The sequence below is a fragment of the Henckelia pumila genome, chromosome 1, assembly GCF_033568475.1.
Source record: "Henckelia pumila isolate YLH828 chromosome 1, ASM3356847v2, whole genome shotgun sequence".
Lineage (NCBI taxonomy): Eukaryota > Viridiplantae > Streptophyta > Magnoliopsida > Lamiales > Gesneriaceae > Henckelia > Henckelia pumila.
The window spans coordinates 177,217,932-177,231,536 of NC_133120.1; the positions used below are offsets into that span (position 1 = coordinate 177,217,932).

The following is a 13,605-nucleotide window of genomic DNA, read 5'->3' on the forward strand; positions in this document are numbered from 1 at the left end:
GCGGGAGTAGTCGTTTTCGCTCTATTTTGGTGTCTTCTTGGCTGCTTCACATAACATCTCTCTGAAATGTATGCCGTTAAAGAAAGCACCGTGGCAGCGTAAACTTTTCAATGCTCTCGATGGATGCTTTGACAGTTGTCCAGGACCTCCAAAAACCTCAGTCTTTCTCAATGGAGGTACATCTTGTTACATCTATTCAGTCGGTTTGCTCAAACACAATTGAGGCTTCTGTTTTGTTTTGCCCTCGTGAGGCAAACTCAGTAGCCCATGTTTTAGCCAATCAGGGTCTCACCTAGGGGTGCAAACGAACCGAATCGAGTCGAATAATGGTAAAATTTTAAGGTTCGAATTCGGCTCGATAAGAGTATATTCGAGTTCGAGCTCGATTCGAAGTTCGATAATTTCAAATATTTTGGCTCGAGTTCGGCTCGAAATGAAGTTCGAGTTCGGTTTGAAATATTCGAGTTCGGTTTGAAATATTCGAACCTATTCGTGAACTATTCGGATATTATGGTTCGAAGGCTCGAAATTTATATATATTATTATATAATTATATTATATTAATTAAATATTAAGGCTCGCGAACTATCGAACAGAGTAATTTCAGCTCGAGCTCGGCTCGAAAAAAAGTTCGAACGGGTTCGAATTCGGCTCGAGTTCGATAAGCTCAAATACGAATCAAATATTTATCGAACGGGCTCGTAAAACTCACGAACAGATTCAGTTCGTTTGCACCCCTAGACTCTCACCCTTCAAGCTAATTTGGATTTTCATGACTCAATCCCTATTTAGTTAAAAGATGTTTCTAAAGACATTGTTTCAGGTTAAATGTTAATGGATTTTTATTCTCAAAAAAAAAAAAAAAAAAACTCAACGTCAGTGGATTTAAAATTCATTTGAATTTTGTTCGTACAAACAAGTCTAAGAATTCAAAATTCAAGCACACCCGAGCTCTATTTAGATTATTAAAGAGTATCCTATAGTGTAAAATTGAGGCCTCTACTTAATTAACACACAGACAAATACAACAAAATCAATAGGGAGCGAGTGTGTAAAAAATCAATTGTTCTTCCAGTTAAGAATGTGAGCGTCTAAAGAATCAATTCATGCCTCATCTTTCGATTATATTTCTACAAGACAAAAAACAACAATCATTTGCAATACGCAAAAAATGACCAAAAGACGGATAACTGAAGAGGCTTATAAGAATCACCATTGTATAAATTTGACCTGTATAATCATGTGTACATGTATAGATTCACTCGGCAGCGATAACATTTGAGGACAAATATATCGAATCAAGCTTGTGTTTTTCCAGTGGCTCCGTTAATAGCCTCCTCAATGGCTAGCATAAAAGTAGCAATCTTGTACGTAAAAAATCCCACGAGCACGGGAATCAAGTGAAGGGGCACGACTCCATAATCCGGCACTAAGATCCTGAGAATGCACACATTATCAGAGTAATACAAAATTTGTGATAATTATCGTGGAAGACGCATGCAAAACTACGCTCTCTCAAAGTCTTACTGGTTCCATCGATTATATAACATCACCAGGACGACTGGAACTAGTACCCGTTGCTGTCCAATGGCTCCCCTGAACATAAATATGCTTACATGAACCAACAAAAACGAGGCAGAGATTTGTAATGATGACCAAAAAACACATGAAGGAGCTCCAATAGATTGGCAAACCGTCCACAAAAATTGTGACATGCAGAGCAGATCACAAGCATTGGAAATGTATTTCGAGTTTGATGCAAATGTTAATGCTCCTTCGCTTATCCATGAACTAATACTGCACTTAAATACTTACGTTGAGAAGAAAAATAGTGATTGAATAATTTGTTCAGGCTCTCTGTCTTACAGAAGAAATACACAGCAGAATTATATAACTAAAGGGCTCGCAAATACCAACACCTAGACGTATTTTCTAGTGTAGCAAAGCAAGGTATCCTCGAACAGTGAAACATTTATAAATTAATCCCCAACGCCTATCTTGGAGAATTAGCCTACTACCAAGTCTTTTGTGAAAGATATACAATTCTGCTCAAAAGGTGTAAACGTAGTGTTGATTATCTCGTTTAAGACAGTATCACGAAGAAGGTGGTAATCCACAAGATATGTTTGTTTTCTAATGAAATACATGATCACTAGTAATTCAAATCGTCCCTAATTATCATAATATCTAGATATACGAATTGAACATTCTAGTCATTCCGGTCAATAGATCCTTCAAAGTTCAACCACATCAGTTTTCACAAGCATCATATGCCATAGTTCTACATTGTTTCTTGCTTAAACCCACAAGGCTCACATTTTTTAGATATATTTTCAAGATTACCAAGGTGACAGTAACTGTTACATATTGACATTCAATCCATATCATTACATCATATATGTATAATTTGGAAGTCCACAACTTCTGTCGTACACATCTATTTCGGAAGAAATGTTGTTTCATTCCATAAATAACATAGGCAAAGGAGAAAAAGCTACTAAAAGATTCTCAAATCTGAGGAAAATGGCAAAAAGAACACATACTTTACGAGGCCCTTTGCTCCATCCGCCAAAGAATCCACACTATTCCCAAGCATCCGCATGTATGCCAATGAACCGAGCAACCCAACGCCATAACTGAATACACATCAAATATGCTGTTATGTACTAAACATTAAATCAAGGACAATAACTGGAACATGGTACTGGCCGCAGCTATGACTTTCATCACCTTTTGAAGTCATTGTGCTGAAACCTTAGATATGTATGAATAGAAAATAGATAATTAGAGCTCAGTAATCATGGCATTTGCAAGGGAGGCTAGGGCCGAAAATCCAAAGAACAACTGACACTATATCATTTGAATGCAGCAACATAGAGATGAAGACCAATTGGTCGATTCAATCAATATAATTAAACTCATGCTAATCTATAAATTTACACCCAAAACATGTCATTGACAAGAAAATCCTTATGCGAGGAAACACTGACAAAATGATTAATGATAAATTTCTGAAATAAATGCAGAAATTAAAGTACCTTGCAGAAATTACAGGAGAGTAAGAAACATAGGTCGAAATCAATCCAACACCGCCAAGTCCTATAGTGAGTAATTGCAATTTGTTCTTCAACTGAAACAACAAATCAGGAGAAATTTGAGAGCTCCTAATTATGAAGAACGTTAGGATATGGAATATTATCGATGGCTATTAATGACTACCTTGTAATATTGTTCCTTCGACATTGATGCCAAAACTTCTGGATCACCTCTAGGACGCCTCGACTCTCGAACCATTACATCCTGCAGAAATAGAATAATCAGAAGCATTCTGTTAGGATATGCATGGAACTCTGGATTCCAGTCAGTAAATCATCATTCCTATATTCAATCAGAAAACCATAAGAGGAAAACATTTCTTATGTTTGCTTGCCAAAAATGAAAAAAACTTAAGGGGATGCTTCTACAAAGATGTCCTATGGTGTACAAATGTTAATTGTACTTCTATCTTTATCTTGTATCATTGCCTTGCACGGAATTTTAAGTCTTTTACAGATGGATAGTAATTTCTTTTGAAAGGAAAATGCATGGAAGGCAGTTTTTTTTAATGATTTTAATTTATTTTTGAACTTTCCTCCACAATGTTGAACAAGATTACAAACACTGGTAATACGCTTCAAAATCAGCAAGTCAATTTAGCAGTACAAGAAATCTAAAGCAGTCACAAAAAACAGTAAAATCTAAAAGAGATAGATGACCCACACTGCCTCCAGTTGTAGCCTTAGTCGCCCTATCCCATTTCTCTTGCTCACGACGTGTAGGAGCTGCTTTCCATCTTCGACCAACAGTTGTAACAACCTAAATATCATTTAACAACAGATGGTATGCTATGAAAACATTGACTAGTAACATATCATAAAACTAAAAACCATAAAGGAATCCTAAAATTTCGTGTACCTGTTCCTCGATTTTCAGATCAACTGTGGCATCTGATGTTGCGGCTAACTCACTGCTCAAGTCCAACTCCAAACTGCAACCTCAAAGGTGGAATTCACACACGGTTATACAGCATATAGTCCCAACAACATGCGAATTAAAAACACTGAAAATTTTGCATACTCGTCCAAGCTCATTACTCTATTCAAGCTAAGAAATCCAGAAGGCACCTCCTGTTTACAATCAATCCCATAAAGCATCAGGTATCAAATCAGCGAATACACACAAATGAGAGAAATCAAACAGCAACGAAGAAAGAGAATAATAGCACAGCAACAGCTGAACAGAAAAACATGCATTTCCCTTGAAAAAATCAAGAACGCCTACTTCAGGCAACTGTCAAACAGATAACGAGGTAATAACAAAGCACCCATAGAGAACATTATTACAACAAAACTGTATCAGTAGGAGAATCTAAATCCCGAATACAAAAAAACCCGCAAGTAAGTAAAATTCCCATTTTTATTTGATCCATCGGAACAGTGAAAAACACCAAAAATGTTAATTGAAACCAGAAGATAAAGGAACGAAGCTTAGCAGATTGTAAGGGGGGGTCAGAATCGTCATCATCAGAATCTTGAACGAACTTCTTCATGCGGCCCATGAATTCTTTGTTCCACAGGTAGTCGTCGGAGGCAAGAGGGTCTTCATCACCACCCCAGTATTTCCTGAGCTTGGAGGAAGTTGGAGGGCCCCCATATTCCCCAGGGGCCACGCCAGTAGACCACTTCAATGGCTTCCCGTTGGGCAGTAAAACCTTGGTAGGAGGCCTCGAAGCAAATGATTGTTCCGGCGGCCAAGTGTTTGAAGAGTCTTGCGACGTGGGCTGTGTGATGGATAGGCAACAGCCAACGGCTGCCATTAGTGTGTTGAGTGCGTGAGGCAAATCACTCCCTTTCATCTTTCTATCTACCTACCTATCTTTAAAGATATTTTACTGGATTAATTATAAAAAAAATCCAAATAAATTTTGAAATAACAAACATCCTCTTTAACATTGTCACTTATCTTACATTTTAAGTGCCCTTAAAAAATTCAATACAAAATATATTATAACCTTAAACAATACTCTAACATTCCAAATTTACTCTCTTAATTAATAATTTTATATACTAAAACTTGATCAAAATATCATTTTATTGTAATTTAATGTTTTCATACTTTTTTAGACGTTTTTTTCATTATTTATATTAAAAAGGAAATTTTAATATTAATCATTTTTTTATATCAAATTAATATAAATTTTTTAATGTCGATTATATTATACATAATCAAATTAGAATACTAAATATGTAGTAAGTCGTTCTCTGTTTTAAGTTGATTAAATAATAAATATGATTAAGAGTTATTAATTAATTAATTAAATCAAGGTATTAAATGAAATTAAAATATATATTCTGGACTTAGGGACCACCGGAGAGTTCTAAAGATTCGAACTACAGCTTGGAAGCACCGAACTGTGCATCTTATAACTTTGGATGCGAGGATAGTTCGAAAGGTACAAACTCTTACACTTCGGAAGCAACAAATTGTGCATGGTTGGCTTGGAAGCTGAGGAACCCATGATCGGAATATCCAATCTCAGTCCAAGCCAAATTTCCCATATATGTCTGAACCATTATGAATCAGCAATTGCATGCAGGGTTCGGAAGGTCCGAACTCAGCCAACCAGATACGTGACTTGATGTAGAGTTCGGAACATCCGAAATCCAGTTTGAAGCTTCCAAACTCCGCCTATAAATAGGGGCTCGCAGCTTCATTTTTAAGACACAAATTCCTGAATTTCCTTCTTGATCAGTCTATAAATAGATGGCTCGATGATAATCGTAAGGTGCTTTTGGAATAGCATCTGTGAGTAGAAACTAGGTTATCGACATCAACGAGCTGACGACGGACGAATGTATGGTCCGAGAATCCTATTTAAATATAGGAGTATCTGTTAGCTTACTTAAGGCTTTTAAAATATGTTTAGTGACATGATAATTACTTAACTGTAGTCTTGGAACCTAGAATCTGATTAGACTTTATCTACTACTAAAGGTACGTAAGTACTGACTAAGATTGCCAATGGTGTATGTATTCTTATATGTTGTATTTATGAGCCATGATACATGTTTTACTATTTTTCATACATATTGCATGTGCACGTATACATTGAGTCGTATCTTCTTCGAGATAGCCTTTCTCGTAGGGTCACTCAGCCCTATACCTGTTGTATTGTCTGACACCTTTCAGGAGATATCGGTAGTTGAAGTTCTTTCTTCTATAGGTAGAGCAAAAAAAATTTCAAGTAAAACAGGTACCTGAGATATGGTAATGGATGGAGCAGTTGGAGGATCCTTGGATGGGGATGTTGACTCGAATGAAGTATCATTCTCATCAGCAGCGTTCGGTTGTGTCTCTTCATCAGATTCAATGTCATCGGAATCAGAAACACCTTCTTCAATCTCTTTGATCATAATTTCTCCGTCATCATAGACATCGTCAAGATGTTCACCTGTTTTTACTTGTGGTAGGTTGAACTCGTCTCTCATCAACTGGATAATGGTTGAAATATGATGAGCATCCTGTTCTAGTTGAGATATTACAACAGAATCATCTTGAGCAGTTGGTGCAATAGACACAAAATTGTCTCTTTTCCTCTGAATCATGAAGCGGAGTAGACTTTCTCTAAGTTGTTGAAGAATGAAATTGCGTCGGACAAGAACCTCGGATACCCTCTGGGTCTCCTCCCACTTGAGCAGCAAATCTTCCAAATTAGTTACTCTTTTGAGTGACTTTTCTTCAATGATTGTAGATAAATGAGTGATAGTCATGTACTTCACCCACTCATAAAAGAGATCCATTCTCTTTGCTACAGCCTTGTCTACTAATGAGATAGTTAGATCGATGGCAGTTTGAACTGGTGTTTGTCTCTTTGGACTAGCTTCCATCAGTGCTTTGCCTTTGTCTTTAAGTCCAAGTAAACCAGAATCCATGGTAACAACATTTTCTTCCACAAGTCTAATTCCTTGAAAAATTGTTCTGGCAGGGGCAGGTGCAGGTCGAAGAGGATCATTTATGTTCTCGATAAACTTGAGCCTTTTAGGTGAAATCATCTTGCGGACTGGTTCAACACCAATTAGCTTTAGTGATTCGACTACTGCAGCTTTTACAAAGACATCAATAGTTGTGGCAGTCTTTTCTGGTGTTCGTTGTTTTGAAAATACATTGATCAACAGAGCATGCTCTAAATTTTCTTCTTCATCGGATGCAATCATGGTCAGTTTTCTTTTGATTATTCCCGTTCGCTTCTTACTAAACTTAAATTGTGCAACTGAAGTTTGAGACTTTGATACTTGAATTTTATTTGGGTGTTGAGTCGGATCATCAGTATTCCTTTTGATGAATCCACTGATGAATACACCATTCATCACTTTGGCAGATGTCAGTGGCTCATCCATAACCACGTTGTCCTTCTGCTTACTCAACAAATAACAAATTTGAATAGCAAATTCCTGTGACTGATTCTTGCCTCAAACCATTTCAGAGAAAATATGAAAGAGTATATTTGAACAATTGATTTGTATCTTGGAGGCGCTCAGTACCATGGCCTGTAGTTTCTCCAAGTGATTTTCTCAAAAGTCCCTACTTTGGCTAGCACACTATTTTGGACAATGTTGGCCAGCCACCTGTATTCCACTTTTAGGTCCATCTTGTAGATAGGATCCAGAATGGAACATCTGTAAGAGAAAATTGCTGAGCCCAAATGTCCATGTTACCATTGAGCACATTCGATAGGTTGTTTATTCCAGCGGTAGACAGTTCCAGTAAGTCTCCAAAGAGTTTTGTCAAGATGGAGTAGTTTGAGCCCAAAACAGTGCTGCAGATGCATCCATGTTGCATATGCATTCTTGAAAAACTCAGTGACCATAGAGGTTGAGTAATTGGAGCCACAAGTCAAGAACGTTCGAATCCCAGATTCTTCAAGCATATTCACGATGGTAGTGAATCGTTCGTTCTGGACACTATTGATGATTTAAAAATCAAAAGATAGAGAATTTGCATGGTCGGCCATCGTTGATATTTTGCAATTAACACAAAGTAGCACAGGAGAAATTTTGCACTCAAAGTGTTCGATATATTGAGAGATAAGAGAAATTAGAGTGTAATAGAGCGTAAGTTGAATGAGTGGAGAGCAGTTAGCATGTATAGTATTCGATGAGCCCCCTAGTGATAAGTGCATGAGTCACAGAGTCAGCACTTTTCAAATTTCAAAATTTGAAAGTGAGCGCTAAGAGAGGAAATAATTCACACTTTGACGCCAAAAAATAATTAGGCCCAAAAATAAATAATCCCTTAAATATATGTAATGACTGGATATATGTCAGTCATTAGGATAAAATCATAATTTTCCAATGATTCCCCCTCAATATGTGGCAGAGGAGATCTTTGTACTGGATGATATTCATTTTATCAGGATTTACACAATGGTCTTTATTAAATAAATTAAAAATTTATGCACTGTAACCAATAAGGATGTAACTCTACATGTGACCCAAGTCACTGAAGAGACACCAGGCAAGGCGGAAATTAATCATTCCAACTCTTAATCTTTTGAAGAGAGCTGTATAAAAGCAGAGCTAATTGTTGGGATTGAAATACACTGCACAAGTAAATCAAAAGTTTAAGAAGTTAGAAATTTGAAATGGATAACGCTGGTTTATCAAAGTTGCCTTCTCTGGAAGACATGGTAACGTAGTTCAAGCAAGCCGTCCTAGAAGAGAGGAAGTCCAGGTATAAGGACATCGTCTTTCAGAAGATGATGCGTACTTAGCTTCAAATTGAGAGGTTGCGGAGATTCAGGCAGACTCCTTCCCCCCTCCTATCTGCACTATCACCAGAAGGCTAGTGAAAAGGGAGAAAAGATTTAAACAGTTGTTGGTAACCACTAGCTCTGATGATATCTTCAAATCTAAAGGTGTCTTGCTCATGATGCTTCTGAGGGAGAAGGGGAGCTAAAAAAGATTTGCACCTGTGACAAATATGAAAGGGTGTCCATGGGAGGGTTACTTACCTGGATGAACCTGTTGAAAGTTGTGAGACCTCGGTTCTAATCATCTAATCTCGGGATAAAAAATAATTAAGCATATAAGATCCAAGAATAAAAGCAAAGGAATTTATTTATTTTTTTTGCATGAATAGTGCCGCGCTCGATCCTACGAACTCGTAGGATCGAGCGCACCATTTTCACGAAGTTGCTGCCTCGACAAATTAAGGGCCGCGCTCGATCCGACGAACTCATGCGATCGAGCGCGCCCTTTTCCCAGAAAAACAACAGAAAACAGGGCAGGCTTGCTACCATTCAAATCACATTCAAAACTTCAATCTAAAACATGCATCAACACTTCCAACATGCATACTACAACACGAGATAGTTCTAAAGTTATACATCCAATCCAAACTAATAGAACATGCTTCCAATCTAAGTTTACAATCCAAAATACAAATCGAGTTTGAAAATAAATTCAACTCCTAAAACACCAAGTCTCACTTCTAATCGACTCAACCCTTAGCCATGCTGCTTCTGACTCGGTCCTGCCCCACCTGTTGCCAAGCACACATACAAAGACAAGACAACAGCCGGATAAATCCGGTGAGAATATAATTCCCAGTAAAAGAGACAGAACATGCATATCAAATAATATATCGAATGCGATATATGCAACAACGAGACAAGGATTTCAATAGCATGTCAATAACTCCAAATCAAAATGCATAAAATGCAATGCATGTCTTTAAAATCAGGATTATCAAATCTGGATAATCACAAGGTAAAGGTTCTCTTCTCTTATTTGGGATCCCGAGGATAAAATATCACCAACTCACCGACTCTTCCGATCAAAGTGGACGGTGCATATTTTACTCCACTTGACTCTGGGCACCTATAGAGAGTGTTTCTCGACAATTGGTAAAAATCTGCTAACCAATGTCACTCAACTATAGCCCACAAAACATCTAACTCTTCTGGGCCTCTCTTGCCCGCAAAACAAAGGTAGTTGGCTCAATATGAATGCAAGTGCAAATCAAACAACAAACAACATAAACTTCAAGTAGCATGCAAGTATGTGATTTCTTCGGGACTATCGAATATAACTCCGATTCGAGAACTCGTCCCATTCCAAACGATGTCGTCTTTTACCTCTTCTTTGATTGACGTAGCTGCAAACCGGACAAACTACAAGCACAAAAGGCTCAATCAAACATCATTCGATACAAGTCAAGGAATAGAGTAACCTCGATACCAAACCTTGATCACTTCTACAACGATTCGAATTCTGTCAATTCAGGACTCCACGATCTGCAATTGAATCTGAAAGGAGATATAAAATAATTCCAAAGTCAATCTATCCAATTCAAACCATTCAAACTCAATTCCAACTCCTAAATCCAAAATCTCATCAATATAAATGATTGATATTCCAAAACTCAAACTGACGGCATAACGGCTATAACTGATCAAACCGGAAATACAGACAACAGTATAGCATCTCAAACAACTCATAACAATGCTAAAACCACAACAAAAGCTCAAACCCAACAAATCTCAAACCCAAATTTCGAATAAAGGCTTGCAAAAATCATAACAATTCCGAACGACGCTCAAATTCAAAACCGACAGATAATAAATGATCAGAACTCTGCCAAGAACAACATACTCGAATCTCAAACGATTCTAACAACATCCAAAAAACAAAACGTATCTGATCGGAGAAATACTTACGGTAAAATGGAGCTCTCGTTGCCGTGATCGCTAATCTGCCTTCAGAAATAATTTCCAATGGACGGATAGAGCTCGGGAAGAATTTTGGAAGCTCAAAGGGACGTCCATGGGGTCTGGAGAGGGAGGAGGCACGAGGGAGATGGTGAAGAATGAATAAGACCAAGTCAAACATGCTTAAATATCTAACAAAGTCCAAAATTGAATTTTAGCCCCTGAAAATTTCAAAATTTGCAAAAAGGACCCTGATCAAAATCAATTCGACTCTTGAACTCTGTAATCTCCGATTATCTCAAATAAAGTCAATTAATATAAATTTGGGTGTTACAATTCTCCCCCTCTAAGAATAGATTTCGTCCTCGAAATCTAAACGGTTCAATCTCATAAGATCGAGATGGAGTCAAAACTGCAATAAAGATTCTTCTCTCAGGACTAACTCTGAATTTGCTGCTCCAAACAAACTATGTTCTTCTAACTGCTTCTTCAAATCCGTATCTGCTCAACTGTACAAACACAACTGAATTGGTTTGGCTATGGAGATGCTACTCTATTCGGTCATACTCTGAATCAGTTGTCTCAAGCAATTCGTCACTTCAACAAATCCGGTCTCATCAGCTAAAGAGAAAAAAGAAATTTTGATCTGGTAATTCAACAACGAGAATCTGGTGATAATCCTCATAAAAAAACGGAAAACACCTCGTGAAATCCAGGAAGAGACGGAATAAAACAACTATGTAGGCAAGATCGCCCGTCATCTTCAAACTCTAGTGTGATTCAATCAATCTCCGAGACGATTTCTATCTCTCTTCTCATCTCTGACTCTTCTCTGAAAGTCGAAATCTTCAGAAAACACCAGTCTCACCACCGATCAAACATGATATCTATCCCATTCTGAACCAGAATAAACTGTATGACAGACCGTCGGTCGTTATCTTTCTGGTATCAACTGCAGACAGCTTTCAGTTCTAACTTTCTTCAACGAATACTGATAAGTCAAATCAAATATCTGAACGATCTTGATCTTCTCAATCAATTCCGATTCGGCTCAAAAGAAAAATGCTGATAGAACTCCTACTTGCTTCAAATTCTAAACCACAAGTGCCGAATTCATCAATCAAGGAGAAAGTCGATAGTAGATAAAATAAAAACAAATCTTTCGGCTCAGAGCATCCGCTACTGCATTCGATCTCTCCGGATAGAATCAGATTCCCAATCAAAAATTCCTCAGTGTCTCTAATCATCTTCTCATTCTCATACCCATTCTATACGGTGAAACCACTACTACACCTTCCAAGATCAGTAAGATTATGGAAATCTTCTCATAAGAAAATAGATACCAGATCTTCTAATCAATAAGATCGCTGCGAGCTCAAAGTCCAGATTCAGGCGTTGAGTCTCAAGCATCTTCAGCAGTCTCGAAGCTCAAGCTAATAAGGATCCTTATGATCAATAACATACCACAATCTCAATAAGAAGAAGTTCCAGGCACTGAAGATCATCAGTCCAGAAGAAAATAAGAAGTCCTAAAGCGCTAATCAATATCTTCTACAATAAAAAAGAACTGGTATCATAAGATGAAGTCCAAACAAAAGAACATAATCTGCGAAGTAATCGGCTTTATCAACGATAAGAATCCCTTGAAGAATCAGGGATAGTACTCCTAATCTTCCAATATCAGATAAGGACGTTGATAAGTGTATTTTATACACTTAATTTATATATGATTTTAATTGTTAATTGTTTGTTTCGAGCAGATTTATGTGGTTGTTTTGTTGTTTTTTTTTTTTGGTTATAGGAATTTATTGATTTTATTTGGAAAAGAAAAGAAAATAAAGAGAAAAGAAATAAAAGAACGATCAGACAAGAAGAGGAATAGTTAATGGGCTTTTCTAATTGGGCTTCAAAGTTGGCGCTTCTTAAAGCGCTAAAGAAGAAGAGTGATGTGCTATCACGCTGCTGTTATGTTTCTGGGAGAATTGGAATTTCGAACTTAAGGCGCGCCCGCGCCGTGTACTGAGCGCCCGCCCCGATCGGAAATCTGAGAGTTTTTATTATCTCGGACAATTAATTTTTATGGGATTTATTCTTGGGCTTTGCTGAGCTATATAAAAGGAAATTCTTTGATCGTGAGAAAAAGGAGAGCCACCACACACACAATACACGTACATATCAGAGAAAGGGCTTGATCGTGAGATTTCTGGAAGGATTTTTGAGCTTTTAATTGAAGAACGAAGACGGAGATCGATCGACCGGACACGACGTCAACGACGGATTTGTTTCCTTTATCTTTTATTTATTTTATTCTGAATATGTTTGGATTTTTGAACATGTTTTGTTTTATTCAGAATTTTATTATGAACTAATTTTTTGGAGTCTAGAGGTCGGATGGAACCTGGTATAGACACTTTCATGAATTTTTGATTTTATTGAATTGAGTTTCTTCTAGATTAATTATTTTTTTCTAGAATTGATTGTCTTTTCAATTATCTGATCAATAATTGATTTGTAATATTTATTTCAAATATGGCACTCGAGAGAGGAGATTTTGAATAGGACAAATAGAAAATACACTGTTAATTATTTATACAGCTCGGGAGAGTGTATAATTTTAACAGAGCTTTTAAAAAGAACATTGTTTTGTGATAGATCACTGCAAGTAGATGCTTAATAGGGATATTGGAATTGAATTGTAGTTGATAAAAATTATTTGTTGCTCGGGAGAGGGAAATAATAAACTTAAATGTTCTTGGCTATTAATTGACTGGAATTCATGAAACTAAATTAATTAGGATTGATTGTTGTTGAAACCAGGTGAAATCTATACCTCTAGACCATTTTTGTCTGATTGATTA

General features: G+C 37.1%; 1 protein-coding gene across 1 annotated transcript; it reads right to left on the reverse strand.

The window, feature by feature from the left end:
* Positions 1 to 1,197: 1,197 nt before the first annotated feature.
* On the reverse strand, positions 1,198 to 4,913 carry LOC140889482 (protein CONSERVED ONLY IN THE GREEN LINEAGE 160, chloroplastic). Its single transcript, XM_073297204.1, has 9 exons — positions 4,526 to 4,913; positions 4,117 to 4,166; positions 3,955 to 4,027; positions 3,760 to 3,855; positions 3,220 to 3,300; positions 3,039 to 3,130; positions 2,544 to 2,636; positions 1,528 to 1,596; positions 1,198 to 1,437 (listed from the first exon to the last, which is right to left on the reverse strand). The coding sequence occupies exons 1-9, from the start codon at positions 4,892 to 4,894 to the stop codon at positions 1,299 to 1,301; spliced, it is 1,062 nt and encodes a 353-aa protein (XP_073153305.1). The 5' UTR covers positions 4,895 to 4,913; the 3' UTR covers positions 1,198 to 1,298.
* Between the last annotated feature and the right edge of the window lie 8,692 nt (positions 4,914 to 13,605).

Coding starts and splice junctions, on each gene's coding strand:
- LOC140889482 (XM_073297204.1), bottom strand. CDS start 4,894: ATGAAAGGGAGTGATTTGCCTCACGCACTCAACACACTAATGGCAGCC. Junction 2,637..3,038: donor TCTCCTGTAATTTCTGCAAG/GTACTTTAATTT, acceptor ATGTGTATTCAG/TTATGGCGTTGGGTTGCTCG. Junction 1,438..1,527: donor TTATATAATCGATGGAACCA/GTAAGACTTTGA, acceptor GTGCATTCTCAG/GATCTTAGTGCCGGATTATG.